Below are 26,188 nucleotides of genomic sequence, written 5' to 3' on the forward strand. Positions count from 1 at the left end.
CTATTCTTTCTAAAGAGAAAAACCACCTTCATGTTATGATTACTGTTGTTGTGTTTCATCTTCAGGACACAACATTGCTAGGTTTGTGCTGACAATTTTCTTCTATGTACTATGTACTCCTCTAATCTTTTTTATATGATGTTGAGCAGCTCAAAAGTGTACTAGACGACATCATATATATAAGATCAGATGTAGTATATCTTTTGTTTTCATTTTAGTTATGGAGGCATTCAGCCTACATTTCTTCTATTTCAGGTTGCAATGTGCAATTTTAGAACAATTAAGGATGCTGCTGATGTTGCTATTGCGACAATGCTTTCTGGGATACAGGTTTGACTTTTTTCCTACTACAAATACCATGGTGCTCAGGTGTGGAACATTTGATCCTGTGTTGCATATGAACTAACAGCTCTGGCCTCCTTTTTTTTCTTCTTTTTGCATGTGGCACAATATTATTCTTTCAAGTTAATTTGTCACAGATCGTGGTCATGATCTTTGATATATTGCTTAGGCTTTCGTAGGTGTTAACTTTGAAAATAAAAAATGATTTCGTGGAACTTATATCTATTTGTATCAGTGGCAGAGTCGCGAGGCTCTGCAGTTTGCCAAAATTCATGTTTTCTTTTCTACATGACTAGGTTTCAAGAGTGGAACTGTTGGATGAAGTTCAGATAAGGGCATTAAACATGGCAAATGGTAAAAGTTTGCCTGAAGTCCCGACCTTGATGTTTGAATTCGTAGGGACAGGTAATGCAACTTCTTATATGATGAATTATTCAGTATCATGCATTTGTGGGGGCAGTGCTTATTCCTCTCAGATGTTTTTTTTTTAAAATATAAGCTCCCATATTAATGTAGTCAGATGAACAAGAGGTTTGCGTGTAGGCATGTATCCATGGTAGATCAAAATCTTCTAAACTGTTTATCATCGCATCGCACTTCTAGCCACACTTCAGAAATAGTAAGAGTTATATTTCTCACCTGCTTACAGGTTATGATTTTTTGTGACAAACGATATCGGCTAAAGAAATACTATTGTGGTGTCAATCACTACCGGAAACTCGCAAATTGCCGTGTGCCAGAACCTTTGCCGTGTGCTGAAACACAGGCACACGGCAAACCGGACCTTTGCCGTGTGCCAGAAGAAACAACACATGGCAAAGGTTCAACTCACGGCAATAATTTTATTTGCCGTGTGTCCGCCCAAAAAACACACGGCAAAGGCACAACACACGGCAAACATGTGCATTTGCCATGTGCTGAAAAAGGATGCACACGACAAACCTTTAGCACATGACAAAGAGCCCTTGTTTGCCGTGTGCCTGCTATATTACACAGGGCAAACCTCTGGCACACGGCAAAATTGTGCAAAAAAAAGTAGACACAACACTCCCAATTTTTTCTTCTATGCATATACAGTGTATTGTACTCCTTGTTAAAATCTGTTATATTTTTAGTTATTTTAGCTATATTTAGTCATTTAATTTCATTAATCGAATTTTTAGGGTTCAACTTGAAGTGTTTTGAATAGTGGAGTATAATGGATAGAAAAATGATCTTCATGTTATGGAGTTTAATTTGATGACATAAGCACGAAATAGAAGTAGATTTCGAACATCTTGCTCGCGGACCATGCTTAGAATAGTTTGAATGAATTGTTTGAAAATTCTATTAATAGTAAACGAATTCAGAAAATCATGAAATTTGTCATGGTATCATGATTTCATGCATGGAGATGGTGGTAAAATTTTGGGAACGTTTTGCAAAAATTTTGATGTACGCATGTTACAAATCGAAACATGTCCAGATAAGACCCGTAGAGTTGAGGAGGAGTCATTTATATTTGGACAAAAGGTTACGAACAAATTAGCCATTGACTTTAGAACTTTTTGTGTTTGCCGAAAACAACATAAGTTCTTTAATGCCAAATTTTGGTTAATTTTCGAATAACTGGTATATTTATTAATTTTTTTGCAATCAAATATTTGTTTCAAACACATGAAATAATAACAATATTAAAATAAAACATGAATTGTTTAATCATTTTAGCAATGTAATGAGAAAATGTGATAAAGATTGAAACATGAAATAGAATACCAAAGCGATTGAAGGAAAAAATTGAAAAGAAAACATTTCTAAAATTGAATTCAAAAATTTGAAATTGTTTGCCGTGTGCACAGGACAGAACACACGGAAAACAGGACCTTTGCCGCGTGCCGTGCCAAAGGCCCATGGCAAAGCCTTTGCCGTGGGCCAGATCGAGGCACACGGCAAAGTGGTCCGTCCCTACCGGGCCCGCTCCGGCCCTTCGTGCATTGAAGATGCCGTATGAGCAGATACATGCATGTCCGAAGGAATGCATCTTGTTTAGGAAAGAACATGCGGAAGCAAAGTACTGTCCAAAGTGTGAATCTTCTAGGTTCGTAGAGGTAGATACTAGTGATGGTCAGAAGAGGCAGCTCGCGGTCCCCGTGAAAGTCCTACGGTACCTTCCGCCCATACCGAGGATCCAACGGCTATTCATGACTGAGGAGTCCGCGAAACAGATGACATGGCACAAAATGGGAACTCGATACAATCCTGATAAGCTTGTACATCCATCCGATGCTGAATCATGGACCCACTTTGACGGGATTCATCGAGTCAAAGCAGATGAAGCTGGTAATGTGTGTGTTGCCCTAGCAACAGATGGCTTCAATCCATATGGAATGTCGGCTGCACCTTACACTTGTTGGCCTGTCTTCGTTATACCCCTCAATCTCCCTCCCGGCGTGATTTTCCAACGACAGAACATATTCTTGTCGCTGATAATTCCTGGACATCCGGGAAATAATATGAGTGTCTACATGGAGCCCCTGATTGATGATTTGCTCAGTGCTTGGGAGGAAGGGGTTTGGACATACGATCGAGCTACAAAGAGAAACTTTAGGATGTATGTTTGGTACCATTATTCCCTGCATGACTTGACGTCATATGGAATATTCTGTGGCTGCTGTGTTCACGGAAAGTTCCCTTGCCCAGTATGCAAGGCAGCTCTGATGTTCATATGGTTGCGGAAGGGTGGGAAATATTCTTCGTTCGACAAACATCGACAATTCCTCCCTCTTGACCATCCATTCAGACACGATAAGAAGAACTTCACGAAAGGTGTCGAAGTTCTGGACCTTCCCCCTCATATTATGATAGGTGCTGGTGTTCGTGCTCAGTTAGATAGTCTTGTGGCTAATGCAGATGGTGGTTTTGAGGGATATGGTCAGCTACATGCATGGGCGCAGAAGTCGGGCTTGTGGAGACTTCCCTACATGCAAGATCTCCTCCTTCCACATAACATTGATATGATGCACTCTAAAAAGAATGTCGCCGAGGCACTGTTCAGAACTATCATGGACATTGTAGAGAAGACAAAGGACAACGTTAAGGCCAGAGTGGATCAAGCAACATTATGCGATAGACCGAAGCTAGACATGAGGCCTCCTGCGTCAGGCAAGGCATGGAAAAAGCCTAAGGCCGATTTTGTCCTGACGAGGCCCCAGAGGAGGGAAGTGCTAGAGTGGTTTCAAACCTTAATGTTCCCTGATGGGTATGCAGCGAATCTGAGGAGGGGAGTCAACTTGTCTACTATGCGAATCAACGGGCTCAAGAGTCATGACTATCACATATGGTTAGAGAGGCTTCTTCCGGTGATGGTTCGAGGATACCTCCCTGATCAAGTCTGGCAAGTGCTGGCAGAGTTGAGCTTTTTCTTCTGCCAGCTTTGTGCTAAGGAGTTATCTCTGACTGTTATTGAAGAAATGGAAAGAATGGCGCCTGTGTTGCTCTGTAAGTTGGAGAAGATATTTCCACCAGGCTTCCTCAACCCGATGCAGCATATAATTTTGCACCTACCATACGAGGCACGAATGGGGGGGCAGTGCAAGATCGTTGGTGCTACTCAATTGAGAGATGTCAAAAAGTCCTTCGAACTAAATGTAAAAATAAATGCAAAATTGAAGCTTCCATCGCAGAGGCATACATTCTAGAGGAGGTGTCAAACTTCACATCGAAATATTATACTGAGAATCTTCCAAGCGTGCATAATCCACCCTCACGTTACAATGCTGGGGAAGCTGACTCGAAGCTCAGCCTTTTCAAAGGGCAACTCGGAAGTGCAAGTGTTGCGAGCATCAAGACCTTAAAATTTGAAGAGTGGCGCAGTATCATGCTATATGTGTTGACCAACCTATCTGAAGTGCAGCCGTACATACAGTAAGTTCTCTGCATTCATTTAGTTCTCGAGTACTTCTTTTTCGGCATCCAACCCGTTCGTTTCTCTTTCGACCAGGGAATTTCATGTGCAATTCTGGCATCGATCAAGGATACCTACCCTCCAGGAAGCTGAGACCCTTCTTAGACATGGTGCGGGAAATGGAAAGCCTGATTTTATTTCTTGGTTCAAACAAAAGGTAATGTCTACGCCGTGGCTCTTTCGTAGTATGATTTTACAAGTTGCTCGGACGTGTACATAATTTGGCCTGCTAGAACTTGCAGACCCAAACTGATGCCTCAGTGAATGCCGAGTTGCGTCAGGTTGCCAATGGTTGTGCCTATAGAGTCAAGTCATTTGGAGCTTATGATGTGAATGGATATCGTTTCCACACAACAAGTCATGAGTAGAGTCGGCCGAATAGAAGGACCACAAATTCCGGAGTGTTTACGCCAGGAGACGATGGGCTTGAGTACTATGGAAGAATCGAAGAAATATACGAACTCACGTTTCGTGGGTCGAAACCTCTGAAACCTGTCATATTCAAATGACATTGGTTTGATCCTCATGCTGTGAGATGGACTCCGAATCTTGGGCTAGTTGAAGTTCAACAAGCGTCCGTGTATCCAGGAGATGATGTCTATATTGTGGCTCAACAAGCCACGTAAGTTTATTATCTCTCATATCCGTGCCAAACCGACAATCGTCTCAAGGGTTGGGATGTTGTGTACAAGGTATCGCCACACGGTGAATTACCTGTCCCGAACAATGAAGATTATAACATAGACCCAAACACATATGCCGGTGAGTTCTTTCAAGAAGATGGGCTAGATGGGACTTTTCAGATAGATTTAACCGAAGCGATGGGAATGGAACAGGACAATGAAAGAATTGATAACGACGATGCAGGGGATGAGGTTCACAATGTCAAGGACTTAGAATTACTAGAGCTATTACGCTTAGACAATGACAGTGATGATGACAGTGTTCCTCCTATGGAGATCGATGGTGATTATATCGACACACGTGATAGCGATGATGAGACATATGATCCGGCTAATCCGGATCATGATGACTATTTTTAATACATGTAAGAACCGTACTACTTAATTTTTTATACTATTTTTGTTTATTTTAGTCATTGTACTTACTTTATATACTAATTGTACTATTTTTAATGACATCTACTGATTGATTTACTCATTTTAATTTCAGGAGATTGTTCGGCGATGGCGGGGCGCGGCAGAGGTCTGATGAGGTCACTCACAGACCTATTGGGCGGCAGATCTACCCAGGCAGGTGAGCCCTCCCAGAGGACTCGACGGACAGGCAAGAGAAGTCGGAGGAGTGGAGCGGGTTCGTCGACGTGCGACGCCGCTGAGGGCTCCGGCACGGCTTCAGGAGGGAGGGCTGGGAGGAGGAGCAGGCGCAGGAGAGGTGCTCCTCTTGTGGAGGAGGAGGCGGAGGTGGCGGAGGAGAAGGAGGTTCCCGGTGCTGAGGAGCACGAGCACGAGCAGGAGCAGCAGGAGGAGGAGGAGGAGGAGGAGGAGGAGGATGGGGCGGACGAGGAGGAGGACTTGGGCGTACCTGGCGTCTGGCAGCGAGGCCCCTCGAGGCTCCCGGATCATCCGATACCTCTAGAGCACCGACCGGTCCTCCGACCTGACGAGAAAAGGTAAGTAAGTTTACAAGATTTCAATACGTTTCCTTTTGATATATTCAAAATCACAATTGACACTAATACTATTTCTCAATAACTTGAGCAGGAACTTTGACATAGTTGTTCCAGGTGTTGCTCACAACCGCATGGCCAATGGTATCCTGGGCCTCCTCTGCAAGCGACACTACCCAGACGCCATGGATATTGCTGGGGTACGTCAGCCAGCCTCTTTGTGGGAGCACTACATCGCCGCACCGGATGGACCAGATGAGGAAGGCAGGGCATTTTACAACAAGGCGCACCGGGTGTTGAACGAATTATGGGTAAGTCCTCATGGAACTACATTTACGAATATATCATATTAATTGCACCGGGTTTTGAAATAATGACTTTGTTCACATTTTTGTGCAGGATTTCTACAGATGCGAGGAGGGAATGATGCCCAGGGCGATGCAGGTGGCTAGCAGAGCTTGTTACAAACTGGTGGCAGATATGCTTTAGGAGGCGCACATCCAGGCCGTCATCGACTACAAGGCCAAGATCGAAAAAGTGAGGATCTACAAAGGACCTGCGAGAGACATCAGACTTACCCGGGAACAATACTTGAGGGTAAAGATTCAATCTTAAGGTGTTATTAACTATGCTCCATTTGTTCTTCTTAAATGTATTAGATATTGATGATGCGCAGGTGCCTCCGTGGTGGATTGCCAATGATTATCCGTGCTGGGAAATGATAGTGGACCGGTGGTGCTCGCAAGAGTGGGTGGAGATGCACGAGGCTGCCCGGCTGCGGCGTTTGCTGATGCCAGGTGCATCGCACTATCAGGGCAACCGTAACCTCAAGGCGTACGCGGCTAGATATGTATGTGAATTAATTTCTTTATTCTAATGCTCAATTCTGCATAATTTCTAATCATCTTCCTTTTTTCGCAGTCGGCGTCACATGATGGTGTGCCTTACACCCAAGTCCAGGCATACTGTTTGGCCCACAAAGGAAAGGCGACGTCCGATGTCACCTTCAACCCGCAGGATCCGCCCGAAGTGTATAGCAACGCAAGCGTCCACAGCCGCCTCAGTGGGTACACCTCGATGGCACAAGAAGTTCATGGGCCGGAGTTTGATGCGATCAATGAGCCCATTAATGGAGAAGTCGTCATGAGGGCAGGAGGAGGCAAGAAGCATGGACGGTACTGGTTTGGCGACAGCTTAGTCGACACGGCGACTACTCCCACTCTCTCGCAGATTTGAGCCAGGAGTACCAGCTCAAGCCCTGCCATACGCCCACGGCCAGACACTACACAGACTCAGATTGAGGCTGTCAAGGTTATTTTTGTTTCATCCGTCGTTCCTCCGTTTTTACATATGTTCGCTTTGAATTCTAACCCTGGGATCAAATCCTTTAGGCCCAGATGGAAGCAGCCTTCCAAGCACGGCAGGAGGCGGCAGAGGAGAGGTGGAGGGCCGAGCGGGATGACATCCAGCAAAAATTGGATCAAGCTCTAACATTTATGCAAAGCCTAGGCTCGGCGATGGGTGTTTCGCCTCCACAATTCCCTCCGGCCCCACTTGTTCGTCGTGCAGAAACTCCTCCTACCGTAAGTGGTTTTGACTCCTATCGAGTTTCGGAATGTATTAGTGACTTAGCATTAACCTAGATTTACTTAAAAATAATATCTTATGATACATCTACAATGACTTAGAACTTAGGCTAATGCTTGTAGTTTCATTCTTATGTAACTCAATATATATTCGCTTATGTGCAGAATCAGTCGGCGGCATCCAATGATGGGCCAGTGAATCCTGACTTCTCGCCTCCAGTGCAGCAGACTCAGCAGCCTCAGCAGTTTGTGTGGCCACCGCCTCAATGGGTGGCTTGGATTCAGCAGCAGCAGCAGCAGCAGCCAGGTTGGTCGCAGACGCCTACATGACCGCCCCCGCCGATGTGGCCGCAGCACCCGCCACCGCCGTCGGCCCCGTGAGTTATGTTGTATGGACTTGCTTTGTACCACTTTTATGGATTTATTTGAACTTGATTTGTATGAACTTGTATGAACTCAACCAGTACTTGTGGTTGTCGATGAACGAAACAAGACTTTATTTGTATGTGTGTATCAAATGCCTGTGATGCTTATTCGGATACATGGAATAATCATTATGATATATATGATTTTCTAGGGGTACCATATATGTAATAATCAAACAAAAAAATTGTTTCCGGCAGCTTTGCCGTGTGCAAAAACCATGGCACACGGCAAAGGTGCCAATCTTTTCCGTGTGCAAAAACCATGGCACACGGCAAAGATTTGATCTGTGCCGTGTGCCACGTCTGCAGGGCACACGGCAAATATTTGGCCACGTCATCATTCCTGGCTGGCTACTTTATTTTGCCGTGGGTCGAGAGTGGCACACGGCAAACCCTTTGCCGTGTGCCCGATATATAGCACACGGCAAAGGCCGGCTTTGCCGATGCCTGATTGCCGTGTGCGCTTTGCCGTGTGCGGCACACGGCAAAGGGTTTGCTATGGGCATTTGGGGCTTTACCGTGTGCCCCTGGCACACGGCAAAGGGGGCGTCTCCCGTAGTGAATATGATTGCTTCTGTACTTTGGGATGTCAGTTAGCAAAGGTTTACCCTTGCAGTTTAGGTTCTGGGGCACGCACACTTAGAATATTCTCTAGGAACAAAATTTACTTTGTGCACAGTACAAGCCGCTGCCCACAACTTTCAGAACATCACATCTAATAAAATATTGGAGTGGTGTCAGTCAAGATTGTTTCAAGTGAACTTTATATGATAACAATACACATCCAGATTTTCTATATGATACATCTTGTATTTTTCACTGTATATAGCACCATAGCCTGCTAGCTTGTCACGCACTATGTTATCTCCAGGACAAAACCAACATAATAATATAATTGAACTCACAAAACTTAGTATGCTGCAGCTGTTGGTACAGTCTGAGATCAATAACTGACTACTTCCTTTTCTTTGTTAACATATTTCTGTTGCAAATATCCAGAAGCATATGCCCTTGAACAAACTCTCATAGTTCAAAAAATTGCCACTGAACACAATGGATCAGATTTTGTTTATGTTGAGGAGCCTGATGCTAAAGCAGAATTATGGAAGGTCAGTAGAGCTTTTAATATGAAGAGCTGGTGCACGCACATGAATGTTGCATACTGAATTAATTTGCCTCCACGTGTTCATATATAATTGTTAGCATCATGTGTTGCTCTATGTTGTGAAATATGTTTGTAACAATATTTAGCCCTTCAAGTGCAGATCAGGAAACAGGCACTCTGGGCTGGTTTCGCTATGAAACCTGATCATGAAGCTATGATCACGGTTTGTTTTCTTGCCACTTGTTAATACATATATGTATGTCTAATCCAGGCACCACATCTAGTGTTGTGTATCATGTGCTTGTTCCTCAGTTGTAAGTCTTAACAGCATGTCCCTGTGTCCTCTCCATGAAAAATGGCCACAATTGTGATCCCAAAATTAGTAGCATGTTCAGTGTAAATAATATGATGATGATATTTTCTAGCATGCCCTTGTTTGAATAAATATGCTGTGGACGCTTTTGTGGGCCGGCAGTACAGCCGGCGCAACAAGAAACCAGCGCCCACAGCAGATGAGTCTTAGTTAGTTTGATTAGTTTGCTTATCCCTTATTTTCAGGAAGTTGTTAGTGTAGATGTCAGCCGCATCTATAAGGCTGTTAGTGGTGAGAGAGAAGGGGTCAAGCAAGAAGATCCAATCTCCTAAGTTCAGAGCCACCTAGAGAGGGCGAACCAGAGAAGGATCCTTGCGATTGTATCTTCCATTCCAGATAATATACCTAGCCAGTTCTTGGCCATATCATCTTTGGTATCATCCTTCCATCGATCCTGCGCCCCCTTCCCACCACCGTCGCTGCCCTCCATAAACACCGATCAGCCTTCCTTCGCTCCTGCGCCACCTTCCACTGCCGCCGCTGCATTTCTGCGCGTACCGTCGCTACCCTTCCAGAAACCCATCGTACTCTGCCCGCCGCCACCGCTGCCTTTTTCCGTATCGCAACTCCCTCGCGCGACAGCCGCGCGAACCATCCTGCCACCATGGGCGACACCGGCGACGCTGTCTCAGCGTCCGAGTTCAAGTCAACCATGGAGAAACTCTTCGCCGAGCTCACCACCATCAAGGGCGACCAGAGCCGCCTGTCTGTGGCCGTCAACCGCCTCCAGTCCGAGAAGATCGACGACAAGAACAAGGAGAAGGCTGAGGACGCGAACAGCAATCACCGCCCACCACCCCCTCCACCGCCGCCGACCTCTCACAAGCTCCGCTTTCCCTCCTACGACGGCGCCGAAGACCCCCTCGCCTGGCTGCACAAGTGCGAGCAGTTCTTCAGGGCGCAGCGCACCGCCGAGGATGAGAAGGTCTGGCTGGCGTCCTTCTACATGGAGGGCGCTGCCCTCTAGTGGTACTACCGACTGGAGCGCAACCGGGGCGTTCCGATGTGGTCGCAGTTCGTCGACTTCGTCAACAATCGCTTTGGGCCACCACTACGCAGCAACCCCTTGGGCGAGCTGTCTCGCCTCACCCGGTCCGGCTCGGTAGCGGACTACCAGGATCAGTTCCTGCTGCTCCTGTCTCGCTGCGAGAACGTCACCGAGCCGCAGCAGATCGATCTCTTCACCGCCGGCCTCCTCAACCCTCTCCAAGTGGACGTTGAGATGCAACGACCGACAACCCTGGAGGACGCCATGTCCCTGGCCAGGGCCTTCGAGCGTCGCCTGAAGGTGGAGGACGGCGCAGCAACCACCGTGGCATCATCGCCGGTGCGCCCGCCGCCATCAACCCGCCTGCCGGCGCGTTCCTCTCCACGCACTCCACCTCCAGGCAGTGCGCCCAGCGCCTCTTCGTCCACACCGCCAGCCCCCCACAAGCCGGCACCGGGCACACGCTTCTCGCGCCTCACGCCGGCGGAGATGGCGGAATGCCGTGTCCAGGGCCTGTGCTTCAACTGTCCGGAGAAATTCTCCAAGGAACATGCCAAGATCTGCACCATGAAGGGTATCTACCTCCTTGAGCTGGAAGACGACGCCCCGGCTGACATGGACGCTGATGAAGAGGAGCTGGAAATATCCCTGCACGCCCTGACCGGCATCAAGATGGCTGACACCATGAGCCTTGCTGTGAACGTCGCCAACACCGATCTGCACGCTCTGGTGGACTCCGGCTCCACACACTCCTTCATCGCCACTACCACCGCGGCGCGCCTTGGCATGGTGCCCGTTCCACGGCCCGACCTGTCCGTGGCTCACTTACGGAAACGGGTAATATGCCGTGTGCCAAATAGTTTGCCGTGTGCTAAAATACGGGCACACGGCAAACAGACACTTTGCCGTGAGCCCAAAATAAAACACACGGCAAACACCACACACACGGAAAAATTTCCTATTTGCCGTGCGCCAATACATGGAATCCACGGCAAAAATAAAACACACGGCATATTACAATCTTTGCCGTGTGCCACCGTCAAAGCACACGACAAACTTCGTGCACGTGCCACTCACGTGCGGAGTTGGCGAACGGAGGTGGACGGAGGGGCGGCGGAGGTTGACGGCGCTCAACTTTGCCGTGTGCCGCAAGGGGCACACGGCAAACATGCTAATTCGCCGTGTGCTACACCTTGGCACACGGCAAACAGTATACTTCGCCGTGTGCTTTCTCTAAGCACACGGCAAATAGTTTGAAAATTTTGAATTTTCAAACTCAAAACTTTTTCTACACTTCTGAGACATTGCTTGGTACTCTGTATTAAAGTTTGGTATTTTTGTCGTAATGTTCACTATATATAAATATTGTGTATCTGTTAAACGAATTTTTCGGATGAGTCAAATTTTGAACTGCAAGTACATAAAATAATAGAAGAAAATTCTTGGAAAAATGATATTCGTGTTTCTGAGTGCACAGTAAGAGGTCATGTCGTAGTTGACATTGTCATTTCGAAAATGGTGTTCACAAAAAGTTCTCGTGAACGTAGAACCGAATAGTTGTAAAATTTTATAAAATTCAAACAAAGTCTGAAAATTATGAGATTTGTCGATTTCTTATGCTCTCTTACATAGAATCTATGGTAAAAAATTGAGGGTGTTCTGCACGTGTTTGTCACGTACGCTGCTTATAAACTCAAACTTTCCCGAAGAAGATCAGGGTAACGGAGAAAAACGCGGTATAAGGTTGTAGGGCAAACACGTTGAAATTTGAATTTGGTTTCTACACTTTTTATATGGGCAATAGAGAACATAAATGACTTCATGTTAATTTTTTGCATTTTTTGGATCTGTTTGATAATTTTAACATATTAACTGCATTTATACAACTATAATTGATATAAATTGAATTTGAACTATTAGTACATGAAATAATGATTTAACATGAGTGAAAAAATTATATTCATGTTCTTTAGTGAACTTTAAGGTCTTGTTTTCAATTTCAAAACAAATTTGGAAAATGACATTGAAAAATTTAAAAGAATACAAGTTTCATTTGCATACATGAAATATAGAAATGGCGTGTTCGCCGTGTGCCTGGAATTTGGCACACGGTGAACTTATTACTTCACCGTGTGCCCTGGATCAGGCACACGGCGAAATATTGACTTCGCCGTGCGCCGTAGATCTGGCACACGGCGAACCACCCACTCACTTAGCCGTTTCGGACTCCCTCTTCCTCATCCACTCCCTCAGTCACTCCCGCATTTCACCTCGCCCCGCGCGCCGCGCCGTCGCCCCGCCGCCGCCGGACCCCCTCCCACGCCGCTGCCAGAGCTCCGCCCACGCCGCCCCCGGGAGCCCCCGCACACGCCACTGCCAGACCCACCTGCTCGACCCGCACCCACGCCCCTACGCCGCCTGGTCCGCACGCCGCCGGACCCCCGCCCACGCCGCCCCCGGGAGCCCCCGCCCATGCCCCTGCGCTGCCCGGTCCGCACGCCGCCGGAGCCCGCGCCGCGCTCGGCCGGCTGCTGTGTGCCTGCGCCGCCGACTGTGCGCGCGCGCGGAGGGCCCGTGCCCCGGGCTGCGTCGGCCTCCTGTGCCTCGGGCCGCGGCTGGGCTCGCTCGCCGGCCAGCGCCGCCGCCCACGGGCCCAGTAGGAGGAGGCGCGCGGCGCACGCCCCTGCCGGCGGGCCCAGGAGGCCGGCGAGGCAGCGGACAGGTGGCGGCCGTGCGGACGGGTGGCGGCCGGGGGCACAGCGAGCCCAGGACCGGGAGCGCGCGGGTGTGGGCCGTGGGCGCCTGGGTGGCAGCCGGCGGCCGGCGACGTCTCTGCGGCGGGAGCGCGTGCTGCAGTCTGCGACTGCGATTCTGTCTCTGCCACCGCCCGCTGTAACCTCGTGGTCGTGCTGCGGCGTGCAAAGGCAAGGTAATTAGCTTGCTTCTTGTGTTCTTGTATAGATACCCTGCGAGTGCATGTTCTAGATTGGTAATTTGGTAGCCCAATTAATCATGGTAGCTTGAAAATACAGATACCCTGCGAGTGCAACTTGAAATGCAACTTGATAACTATATTGATGACTTTAGAAAAGATGATAGCTTTAAAGACCTAAATAATCTTGTTTGTGCTTCACGTAACCTAGGCGTCTCCCGTTCGAAAGAGATACGGTTCGAAATATGCAGCTCTTTGCATATATGGAACCGTATGTGTTTCGAATTGTCCCCGTTTTTGGGACAGTTCGAGGATGTGTTGATGTGGTTAGTTTCCATGCTCTACTATGATTCGAGATAGAGTATTGGTATTATCTCTTTGTTGTTCTCTGGATACACAATCTCCCTGTCGGGACGTGTATTTGGAGAACAGCGGGGAGGTGCTGCCGAAATTCTGTCTCGGATAGTAGTAGAGTATGGAAACTAACCACAGCTACACATCTTCGGATGGGTTTAGGACCTATCTTCACTTATTAGAGCATGCTAGACATCGTGTAGTTGGTATTGATTTTTAAATCACTTCCTCACATGGCAAAGGATGGATGACCGTGAGTGGATGTACAAGGGCTGGCAGAGCAAGCAAGAGTATGTTGAGTTTGCTCTAAAGGTCAATGGCTTCTTGAAAAAGGCATTTGATAGAGGACAGAGTAGAATGCCGTGTCCATGTAGCAAGTGTGAAAATAGAATACATCAATCACAACTCAGTATGGGTAAACACATTATCAGAATTGGGTTTGTGGAAAACTATACCCGGTGGATCTGCCATGGTGAAGCCCATCGTGCGAGAGAAGAGGTCGTCAGACAACGCATCGATGATTATGATGCTGAAGCCGGTTGCGCAGACATGTTAGCAGACTTTCATGAAGCACACTTCCAAGAAGTACCTAGAGAGGAACCGCCAGAGCCTACCGCAAAGCAGTATTACGACATGTTGTCTGCGGCACAGAAACCACTCCATGGGAATACCAATGTTTCTCAATTCGATGCTATTGCACGCGTACTGGCCCTAAAGTCTGAGTGTGGCATTAGTCGGGATGGCTTCGACAAAATGTTGATGGTTTTTGGTAGTCTGCTTCCGGAAGGACACATTCTTCCAAAGAGCATGTACGAGGCACAAAAACTTCTTTGTACAGCAACCCGTCCATCCACAGTCGTATCCAGGCGTACACAGAGATGGGAAGACAGGTCCATGGGGCAGACTGGGATCCGAGGACCCAGCCCCTTGATAGAGAAGTCATTATGAGGGTGGGAGGAGGCAAGAAACATGGGCGCTACTACATTGGCGACGGCCTTTTAGACACGTCCAGCACTCCCACCCTCTTCCAGATTCGAGCGAGGAGCACGGCCAATAGCCCGGCCATACGGCCATGGCTGTCCGCATCGCAGCTCCAAGTGCTGGAACTTTAGGTTATTTCTTATTTATTCATAGTTCATTCGTTTTGTACGTATATTTGCTTTGCATTGTAACATTATCATGAACTATTGTAGCACCAAATGCAAGCGCAACAGGCGGCGTACGAGGCGGCACTGGCAGAAGAGAGGAGGATACGACAAGAGAACGAGTAGAAGCAAGCGGCCGAGATGGCCCAGATGTACAACTACATTCGAGGTCTTTCTGTCCAAATGGGTAATCCCATCCCAGCCATGCAATTCCCTATGGCTCCTCCTCCTACTACTCCGGTGAGTATTTTGAAAACCCTTTAGATTTTTTTTGAAGTATTAGATACTTAGAGAACTTTAGACTTAGAGATTGTGACTTACATTACTCACTTAACGATTTAGGGGACCTACATCTGATCCTTTAGTGCTCTATTATAACTTGAGAACTTGGTTTTTGTCTCACCTGCAATTTACTGTCTTACTTTTTTTGCAGAATCTATCGGCGGCATCGAATACGCCAGAATTGTCGCCGGGCATCTCACCGACGCTCCCACAGCAGTTGTTCCCGCCTTAGTTCGGCGGCGCCCCACCGTTCGACGACCCACCACAACCATAAACTTGTTTATTTCAATATTTATGGACTTGTGAACTTCTAGATATGTATTTGTGAACTTCTGGACTTTGCATTGGACTTCTGGATGTGTTTGAAGTTATTTCCGGCTAGTTGTGATATATATATGATATGTAATGCCTGTGATATATATGTTGTGATATGGGGTCCTTTATACGTGAAAAACAAAAAAGAATAGGATCTGTTTGGTCACTTTGCCGTGTGCCAGAGACTAGGCACACGGCAAAGTGACCATGTGACTACCCTGGAAACCTAGTTCGTCGTGTGCCTAGAACGTGCACACGGCGAACTGACCATAATTCGCCGTGCGTCATAAGCTAGGCACACGGTGAAGTCTGAAAGTTCACCGTGTGTCCACAGTGCAGACACACAACGAACAGACGCCGACACCATCAGCTAGCCCGAACGGCGTCTTCTCGCTTTCTTTCGCCATGCGCCTATATATACACACAGCGAAAAGGTTTGCCGTGTGCGCGACTTTTGACACACGGCAAACAAGGGCTTCGCCGTCCCTGTAGCTGCCGTCGGCCACCGTCGGCGAAGTCTTCGCCGTGTGCCTCGGGCACACGGCGAACTCGTGGTCTCCGGTAGTGGCTGTCGCGAATGGTGAGCGTGTGCCGTCATCCGGACTGTGCTCCGGGGTGGCTGTCTCCATCGGCGCCGAGCTCTTATACATCGACCTCTACGTGCTGCCCCTGGAGGACTACGAGCTCATCCTTGGTTGCCACTGGCTCAAGTCCCTAGGGCCCATTCTTTGGGACTTCGAGCAGCAGTCCATGGCGTTCTGGCGCCATAACCACCGCGTCCGCTGGTCTGGCGTGGGCGCTCCAGCCCCCAGACTCCTTGTAGCGGCCCGGCTCGACCTGCTATCCTTGCTCCTCGCAGAGTTTGAGGCCATCTTCGCTACACCGGCTGGTTTCCCACCGCCACGCCATCTGGACCACAGGATCCACCTGCTGCCTGGAACAGCGCCCGTGGTGGTCCGGCCCTACCGCTACCCCCAGCTGCTCAAGGATGAAGTGGAACGACAGTGTGAGGAGATGCTGTCCCAGGGCATCATTCGCACCAGCACCTCACCCTTTTCTTCTCCGGTGCTGTTGGTACGAAAGAAGGACACAACTTGGCGCTTCTGCATCAACTACCGCGCGCTGAACATCAAAACAGTGCGGGACATGTTCTCCATCCCCGTGGTTGATGAGCTACTGGACGAACTGAATGGGGCGTCCTTCTTCACCGAGATGGACCTCCGCAGCGGCTATCACCAAGTGCGTATGCACCCGGACGACATCCACAAGACAGCGTTCCGCACCCACCACGACCACTTTGAGTTCGTGGTCATGGCGTTTGGTCTCACAAACGCTCCAGCAACGTTCCAGGCGCTCATGAACGAGGTGCTGCACCCCTTCTTGCGCCGCTTCGTTCTCGTATTCTTCGACGACATCCTGGTCTACAGCAACTCCCTCGCCGAGCACCTTCGCCATGTCCGCCAGGTGTTCGCCATCCTACGTGAGCACAACCTCTTCCTCAAGCGTAGCAAGTGCTCGTTCGCGGAGCGGCGCGTCGAGTACTTGGGCCATGTCATCTCAGCTGAGGGCGTGGCCATGGACTAGTCCAAGATCGACGCCATCCATTCGTGGCAAGTACCACGGACGCTGCGTGCTCTCCGTGGCTTCCTAGGCATCACGGGGTATTACCGCCATTTCATCCATAATTACGGCGCCATCGCTGCACCCCTCACGGCCCTCCTCAAGCGGGAGGCGTTCCGATGGTCGCCGGAGGCCACCGCAGCCTTTGAAGCCCTGAAGATGGCGTTGACCACAGGTCTCGTGCTGCAACTCCCGGATTTCTCCCAGGAGTTCATGGTGGACTGTGACGCGTCGAGCACCGAGTTCGGCGCGGTGCTGCACCAGGGGTCAGGCCCGATCGCATTCTTCAGCAGGCCTGTCGCGCCCCAGCATGCCAAACTAGCGGCCTATGAGCGTGAGCTCTCATCGGTCTCGTCAAGGCCGTCTGCCATTGGCGGCCATACTTGTGGGCTCACTCCTTCACCGTCCGCATAGATCACGTCGCCCTCAAGTACCTCCTGGATCAACGCTTGTCCACCATCCCCCAACACACTTGGGTGAGCAAGCTCTTCGGTTATGACTTCAAAGTGGAGTTCAAACCTGGTCGCCAGAATGCAGCAGCTGACGCTCTATTGCATCGTGATGAGGATGTAAAACTGCTGGCTGCCAACGCACTCTCCCGCCCCGACATTGCCCTGTTTGAAGAATTCCGCCGTGAAGTGGAGACGCTGCCAGAACTCATAGCCAAGCGCCATGAGATTGAAGACGGCACCGCAGGAGCTGCATGGACCGTGACAGATGGGTTCGTGCTCCACCACGGCCGGGTCTTTGTGCTGGACTCGTCCACCCTGTGGCCTCAGATATTGGCTACAGCACATGGCGCCGGCCATGAAGGGGTTCAGAAAATGCTGCATCGCCTTCGTCTATCCTTCTCCAGCCCACATGCCAATCGCCGCGTCCGTGTGTTCGTTCTGGACTGTGGTTCTTACAGTGGTTGACAGGTTTTCCAAGTACGCTCATTTCATAGCCCTGGGCCACCCTTACACAGCTACATCAGTGGCGCGCGTCTTCTTTGATCAGATAGTTCGTCTCCATGGCATCCCGTGCTCCATTGTCAGCGACCGGGATCCTGTCTTCACCAGCGCATTCTGGAAGGAGTTGTTCGAGCTCTCAGGAGTCACACTTCGTCTCAGTTCAGCATTCCACCCGCAGACTGATGGACAATCAGAGGTGACTAACAGAGTCCTGGGGTGTACTTGCGCTGTCTGGCCGGTGACCGGCCGCGCAGCTGGCTGCGGTGGCTGCCTTGGACAGAATTTTGCTATAATTCTTCATATCAGACCGCCCTCCGGGCCAGACCGTTTGAGGTCATCTATGGTCGACACCCACCCGGCATTGCTTCCTATCAGCCCGGGCTTACTCGAGTGGCTGCCTTGGACAAGCAGCTTCAGCACCGTGACGCTTTCCTCGCTGCCATTCGTGATCGTCTTTGTCAAGCCCAAGATCACATGAAGCAGACCCAGGACCGGGATCGGCGTGATGTTTCTTTCGAGGTTGGTGACTGGGTATGATTGCGTCTGCACCAGCGCCTAGCAGCATCCATTGCCGACCCAACCAACCGCAAGCTCGCTCCTAGGTACTACGGCCCCTACCAGATTCTGGAACGGCTTGGGTCAGTGGCATACTGTGACATCCCAGAGTTTAAGATGCTAAACAAGAAATATTAAATATGATTTCATGTTTAATAAACAAGAAAAACTCAAATTATGTATTTCTTTTTGGAAAATAATATATGTGTATGTATGAATATGCATGTGTATGTATGTGTGTTTATGTGTATATGAAATTTTGCACATAAAATGACAGGTCAAATGAACTATAGTATTCGATGTTTTAAACAATCTGTCAAATTTTAAACAAATATGCTTTGAAAATAATTTCTAAAATATAGCTCAAATGAATTTTTGTCCAGAACCAAAGTTGTAGGTTTTCAAAAGACGAACAAATTTCGTGTTCAAAGTTTTTCGAGTTGCCACACAAAAATGGGAGAAAATTTTGAATTTCGAAGCATATAGTATCTTTTCAAATGTACTCAAGTTTCAAATTTTATCTTTCAAACAAAGCCTCAAATGAACTTTTGCCTAAAATGAAGTTGTAGATCTCGAAATTGTAAGCAAGTTTGGTATTCAAAAGTTTTTAGTTTGAAGCCATGAAGAAGGAGAGAAGCTGAGTTTACGAATTGGACTTTGGAACTTCGAGTTATTTACAGGAATGCCATCACCTCCATCTTCTTCTCTCTACTCACGCCGTTCATCGCCGTCTCGCCGCCGGCGCGGCCACTGGCCGGCCACGTGCCGTGCCCCGGCCAAAACCGCCTTCCACACCCCGGTTTTTCTCCAACCCGCTCCTCCCTGGCACCTCGCGCCGGCGACACGCGCCCCCGGCGCCCCTCCGCGCGACACGTCGTCGTCTCGCCGTTGCCGCTCTCGACATCCGAGCCACGCGTTGCCGCCCCACTGTCCCTGCCCATGCCGTCCTTATCTCGCTCGCAGGCCAGCTCGCTCCTCTCCCGAAGCCTCTCCGCGCTGACGGAGCCGCCCACGGCTCTCCCTCTCCCCCTCGCGCGAGCACCGCCGCCCCCTACTCCAGCGGAGCCACCCCCTCCGGTATTCCTCCGCCCAAGCCGAGCCCGGGAATCGCTCCATGGCCTCTCGCTGGTCCTCCCAAGCCTGCTCACCACCGCCCCAAGCCACCGGCGAGCTGCCGCCGCGACACCCCATGGCCGGCGTCGTCCTGCTCCCGCGGAGTTTCCACCTCCGGCCTCCCTTCGCCCAAACCGAGCCCGGGAATCACTCCATGGCCTCCCCCTGAAGCTCACCGACCCGACCTCCACCACCCTACGCCGCCGAAACACCGCCGCCGCAGTCCAGTTCGCCGCCGGCCGCCCCTCTCCGCCGCGAGGCCACCACAGACCACGTCCGTGAGCCCCAAGCCCCTCCAAAGGTAGCTCTTGTGCCCCTCTCGCTTTTCCCCTGTGGGGCCCCCATCGCCGGAGCCTCTCCTCGCCGGGAAAAGTTGCGCCCGCCCTCCTCTGTTCCTCACCCGACCAGGGACCCACGCTGAGAAGAAAACAGAAGTCCAGGGGTCCAAGTGTAAAAACGACAGGAACTATAGAACTCAAAAGCTGCGAACTTTGAAAATACCTAGAAAATCGTAGAAACATCAGAAAAATACATATCCAAATGTTTTGGAATACTTGCAACAAGACCTACAACTTTTGTTATATCCACTTTTGCATTTTACCAATAGTTTTATCTCTATATTAAATATTAGTTTAATCCACATTTGTATGTATCTCAAGTTATACCCATGATATTTAACTGATTTTCGGACAGTGTGCTACACACTAGATGGATAGCTTACTGTAAAAATTTTAGGATATTTTGACAAATCTAGCTATAGGTTTCATTAGATCTTGGTTTATGCTTGTGTTAAATAGAATTAAATACACAGGATTCTATACTAGTTTTATTGAGCTGAAGTTTTTACGACAGCCTTAGCTTTGTTTATAGATGATATAGAAAAAAATTGGGTATTTTTAGTAATGTATAACTAGTCCTTTTGATTTATTCATGAATAAACTTTGTAAATCGAAAGCCCTAGTTTCCTTCATTAGAAAAATCTCATATTTTTACTAGAGCTTGTTTTTCAGTACATGAACATGCCTGTAAAATTTTAGCCATTGAAACTTAGTATTTTACTCTATAGATTTTTAGTTATATTTATGCCTAGAAAAAGAATCTTAATTCTCATGCTTGCTGTGTAGCTCTTTTAATCCTGAAAAATTTACCACAAGCTCATCTTAAGGAATCCAATCCCCAGTTAAAAGATCATTACCAGCACTTACATTCCCTAGCCTGGAGAATTATTTTTAGGTAGAAATGCTTTTTCTGTACTTATATACAAGAAAAACAACACACCCAGCTCTTTTATGAGTTAGTATAGATAAAATTCCTACTCTTTAAATGACTGCCCAACTGGATGAAAAAGAAAGTAGTAGCACCCTCCAACTTGAGTTTGGTTGATCTCCATCTATGTCAAGAAATAAATGCTTTATCTTCATTTCATACATATACATTCATATAGAGCCGACGAGCATACCAGACGGAACGTACGAGCTGGTGCCTGAAGCCGAAGAAGGTCCAGGAGAAGCTCGAGTGAACTTCGCAGACGCCGTGGAGAACCCGAACCCGACTCCAGAAGCCTCTAACTAACAATGAGCTAGTGTTAATTCCAGGCAAGCCCCGGAGCATGTCCTATTTATTTTAAATTTATGCAACTTATTGTTCTATCTACTTGCGCATTTAAGTTTACAGGAGTTGCTTGGAACCTTAGCTGCATAATCCTAGGTGCCTATGCTTGAACACTAGTATGTGTAGGTCGCTAGATGGCTAGGCTAATGGTTCAGTAGAAGTCGAGTGATTTCCTGTCACTCGCGAGAACTATAGGAGTTGAATATCTTATACATGCTGCAATCATAAGGTTTACGGGCGGGGTTGTGATACTTGTGATACCCCGTCTGTTTAGTGAAAATGGATAAGGCCGCAGTGTGTGGTAGTGGTGGTTAAGCTTTTGAACGTACTAACCACATGCCGAGAAATATGGTAATCGGTAAGCTTAAGTACTGTATTGCACCGAGGCCGGAACATACTCCCCATCGTCTTTGAACGTTGTTCTCATGCGGCCACATGCGGGTGCAAGGAGGCTCACGACCCGGCGTCGTACCGTGGCGTGGATTCTTGTAGTCGAGGGCGGTGGGCCTGTTCCGTGCAGCGGGAATTGAAGGGAAAAGTCGCGTGGGCGAAGCGAGATGTCGATCCCCATGCGTGTGTGTTAGGTCTGCCTGGCCAGGTTAACAAATTCGATTCGAATCGTCCGCTTCTCACGGTTTGGGACTGCTTAACCCTTTTGCCACATAGAGTAAGAAGTGAAAGATGATGATGATGATGAATATGGTTGGTTGGATGATGAAAGATAATTGTTTCCACCATGTATGCTATTGGATAGATGCTCACTTAGAATGGTTAATTGAACTAGAATTTGGGAGCTAAAACCTGAATTTAAAGATCTACTCTTACTGCTTTTCGGCAAAACAAACCCCTCAAGCCAAAAAGCTTGCATGTCTAGATAAAGGGCTAAGTATACCCTTAGTCGGGTAAGCCTTGCTGAGTATTAGTATACTCAGCCTTGTTTGTGGTTTTGTTTTTCAGGTGGTATATTTGAGGATGGATGACGTCATCTACGGGCTTCATCATGACGTCTTGTTTCATCGCTAGACTATCGTTCGTTTTCCGTCACTCTTAAACTCTTTTGTACTTTTATAAATTCAAACTTGGTTTGTAATATTAATTCAATTTCATACTCTGTGCTGTAAAATTTGTGGAATATTGCATTCTCTGGACTGCTTTGTCGGTCCTGTTCAAGTGGTTTAATCGGGATTTTACCCGACAGCACTGCCGGATTACTCCGTTTTAAGTGCGTGTTAATCCTGATTGTCGTTTTGATGATGGTTAGCGCACTTAAGCCGGATTAATTTGGGTGGGGCTGTCACACATACATGCTACAGCTCCCTCCTAAGGCTCGGATTCACAATGTCTTCCATGTGGTTTTCCTCAAGAAGCATCACGGTGCTGCTCCGACAGATATTGTGCCCCTGCCAACCATTGTCAACGGTCGTGTGCTGCCTGCTCCAGAACGTATCATCCGGGCTCGGCTTAACCGTGGCACTTGGGAAGTATTAGTTTAGTGGACTGGAAGGGCAGCTGCAGATTCAACGTGGGAGGTGATGGATGATTTCAAGGAAGCTCATCCGGCGTTCCAGCTCGAGGACGAGCTATTTCTTCAGGAGGGAGGAAACCTGGTCGGCTATGACTTCAAAGTGGAGTTCAAACCTGGTCGCTAGAATGCAGCGGCTGACGCTCTATCGCGTCGTGATGAGGATGTAAAACTGCTGGCTGCCAACGCACTCTCCCGCCCCGACATTGCCCTGTTTGAAGAATTCCGCCGTGAAGCGGAGACGCTGCCAGAACTCATAGCCAAGCGCCATGAGATTGAAGACGGCACCGCAGGAGCTGCATGGACCGTGACAGATGGGTTCGTGCTCCACCATGGCCGGGTCTTTGTGCCGGACTCGTCCACCCTGTGGCCTCAGATATTGGCTACAGCACATGGCACCGGCCATGAAGGGGTTGAGAAAACGCTGCATCGCCTTCGTCTGTCCTTCTCCAGCCCACATGCCAATCGCCGCGTCCGTGAGTTCGTTCTGGGCTGTGCAGTCTGTCAGCGAAACAAAACTGAGCACCTCCACCCAGCCGGTCTTCTTCAGCCGCTCGACATTCCTTCTTCAGTTTGGGCAGATATAGCTCTCGATTTTGTGGAGGGTTTTCCAAAGGTTGGGGGCAAATCGGTGGTTCTTACAGTGGTTGACAGGTTTTCCAAGTACGCTCATTTCATAGCCCTGGGCCACCCTTACACAGCTACATCAGTGGCGCGCGTCTTCTTTGATCAGATAGTTCATCTCCATGGCATCCCGTGCTCCATTGTCAGCGACCGGGATCCTGTCTTCACCAGCGCATTCTGGAAGGAGTTGTTCGAGCTCTCAGGAGTCACACTTCGTCTCAGTTCAGCATTCCACCCGCAGACTGATGGACAATCAGAGGTGACTAACAGAGTCCTGGGGTGTACTTGCGCTGTCTGGCCGGTGACCGGCCGCGTAGCTGGCTGCGGTGGCTGCCTTGGACAGAATTTTGCTATAATTCTTCATATCAGACCGCCCTCCGGGCCAGACCGTTTGAGGTCGTCTATGGTCGACACCCACCCGGCATTGCATCCTATCAGCCCGGGCTTACTCGAGTGGCTGCCTTGGACAAGCAGCTTCAGCACCGTGACGCTTTCCTCGCTGCCATTCGTGATCGTCTTCGTCAAGCCCAAGATCACATGAAGCAGACCCAGGACCGGGATCGGCGTGATGTTTCTTTCGAGGTTGGTGACTGGGTATGGTTGTGTCTACACCAGCGCCTAGCAGCATCCATTGCCGACCCAACCAACCGCAAGCTCGCTCCTAGGTAATACGCCCCCTACCAGATTCTGGAACGGCTTGGGTCAGTGGCATACAGGCTACAGCTCCCTCCTAAGGCTCGGATTCACAATGTCTTCCATGTGGTTTTCCTCAAGAAGCATCACGGTGCTGCTCCGACAGATATTGTGCCCCTGCCAACCATTGTCAACGGTCGTGTGCTGCCTGCTCCAGAACGTATCATCCGGGCTCGGCTTAACCATGGCACTTGGGAAGTATTAGTTCAGTGGACTGGAAGGGCAGCTGCAGATTCAACGTGGGAGGTGCTGGATGATTTCAAGGAAGCTCATCCGGCGTTCCAGCTCAAGGACGAGCTGTTTCTTCAGGAGGGAGGAAATGCTGTGGATGCTTTTGTGGGCCGGCAGTACAGCCGGCGCAACAAGAAACCAGCGCCCACAGCAGATGAGTCTTAGTTAGTTTGATTAGTTTGCTTATCCCTTATTTTCAGGAAGTTGTTAGTGTAGATGTCAGCCGCATCTATAAGGCTGTTAGTGGTGAGAGAGAAGGGGTCAAGCAAGAAGATCCAATCTCCTAAGTTCAGAGCCTCCTAGAGAGGGCGAACCAAAGAAGGATCCTTGCGATTGTATCTTCCATTCCAGATAATATACCTAGCCAGTTCTTAGCCATATCAAAATATAGAGTTTTGTTTTACTCACTAGCAATTTCTTATGTTCTATTCCTGTGCTTGTGTAGCTCATCCAAAAGGTCATTGTTATCGTGACAACCTTACATGGAAAACGTTGTCAGTTAACAATGCATGATCTATAATGGGTTTTCTAATGCCGCTGTACCTGTTCTTTGTGCAGGATGTTTGTGTACAGTTGTCCAGACTTGCTGAATGCATATCTACATCGAAACAACTGCTTGATGCATCACCATTGACTTGGTATACATTCCCCCTACTTCAATCTACTCCCAATGGCTCCATAGGGCTATGCATCAAAATTCTAGCGATGCCACCTCTTTCACTATTATAAATAGAGGCCCCCTGTAAATATATGAGAGAAAGGCTGTTTGATCTTATAAGGGATAGGATTATCTTACAGTAACTTAAGTAAAACATGATGTATCTTATTAGTTGTAGACATTAATCTCTGATTATTTATGTTACAGTCTAGTTATCGCTCATGCTGGTGATGGAAATTTCCACACAATTGTCTTCTTTGATCCAAGTAAAGAAGATGAACGAAAGGAAGCAGAGAGACTAAACCATTTCATGGTTCATACAGCTCTGTCTATGGAAGGTACGAATAATCCTCATCTATTGAGTTTACTTGCTCCCACGTATGACCAGACCACTGCCTGCTCTAGAGGCTAGAGCTATCTCATATAGCAGCCATAACATATGCTACGTCTTTCTGTCTGTTTTATCCCTTCTCAGTCATTATTATTTAAACTTGAACTGGTTGAAAATATTAACAGATACTTGTACCTAACAGGTACATGCACAGGAGAGCATGGCGTTGGCACAGGGAAAATGAAGGCAAGTACCAGCAGGGTTCACAATCCCGTTTTACTGTAGCCAGAAACCGATTTTGACCCAAAAATTTGAATTTCGTATTTTTGAATTTTGAACCGGAATCCATAAAAAACCGGACCGGTTTCCACCTCCTGGTCAGTTCCGGGAACAGGAAAAATCACCAAAAACCGGTGATCCTGTCCGATTTTTGAAACCTTGAGTACCAGTCACCTGTCTTCTGCACATCCAAATCTTAGTGATGTTGCATCCGATTCATTAGGGCAACCACTTCATTTGGGCGGAATGTGTTGTTGCAGATATCACTTGTATGCCATGATTGGCCACGCTGATCGCAACCTGCATTTGTAGGAGAAAGTTTCCAGACCCTTTTAAGCTTTATGTTATCGTTGTTTGTGTTGTTGCTCAACATTCCCTTATGATATAAGGCATCATTTTATATTGGTCATGGGTATTATCGCATCACATCGTTGATGGATACTTTTGTTTCTGTGCAGTACCTAGAGAAGGAGTTGGGCATCGAGTCACTCCGGACCATGAAAAGGATAAAGGCTGCGCTGGATCCCAACAACATCATGAATCCAGGGAAGCTGATCCCACCTCACGTCTGCATATGA

The 26,188-nt window shown here is 48.3% G+C and overlaps 1 protein-coding gene and 1 long non-coding RNA gene across 2 annotated transcripts; both read left to right on the forward strand.

Annotated features, from left to right (window-relative positions):
- The first annotated feature begins 104 nt into the window (after positions 1 to 104).
- LOC120669352 (D-lactate dehydrogenase [cytochrome], mitochondrial-like) lies at positions 105 to 26,188 on the forward strand. Its single transcript, XM_039949122.1, has 9 exons — positions 105 to 113; positions 256 to 330; positions 639 to 747; positions 8,926 to 9,035; positions 9,192 to 9,254; positions 24,901 to 24,980; positions 25,208 to 25,338; positions 25,534 to 25,577; positions 26,069 to 26,188. The coding sequence occupies exons 1-9, from the start codon at positions 105 to 107 to the stop codon at positions 26,186 to 26,188; spliced, it is 741 nt and encodes a 246-aa protein (XP_039805056.1).
- LOC120668635 lies at positions 6,889 to 7,819 on the forward strand. Its single transcript, XR_005672503.1, has 3 exons — positions 6,889 to 7,226; positions 7,307 to 7,498; positions 7,667 to 7,819. It is a non-coding gene; the product is annotated as an uncharacterized LOC120668635 (long non-coding RNA).

This window comes from Panicum virgatum, chromosome 4N, assembly GCF_016808335.1.
Source record: "Panicum virgatum strain AP13 chromosome 4N, P.virgatum_v5, whole genome shotgun sequence".
NCBI classification, from domain to species: domain Eukaryota; kingdom Viridiplantae; phylum Streptophyta; class Magnoliopsida; order Poales; family Poaceae; genus Panicum; species Panicum virgatum.

Coding starts and splice junctions, on each gene's coding strand:
- LOC120669352 (XM_039949122.1), top strand. Junction 331..638: donor CAATGCTTTCTGGGATACAG/GTTTGACTTTTT, acceptor CTACATGACTAG/GTTTCAAGAGTGGAACTGTT. Junction 25,339..25,533: donor TACAGCTCTGTCTATGGAAG/GTACGAATAATC, acceptor TGTACCTAACAG/GTACATGCACAGGAGAGCAT.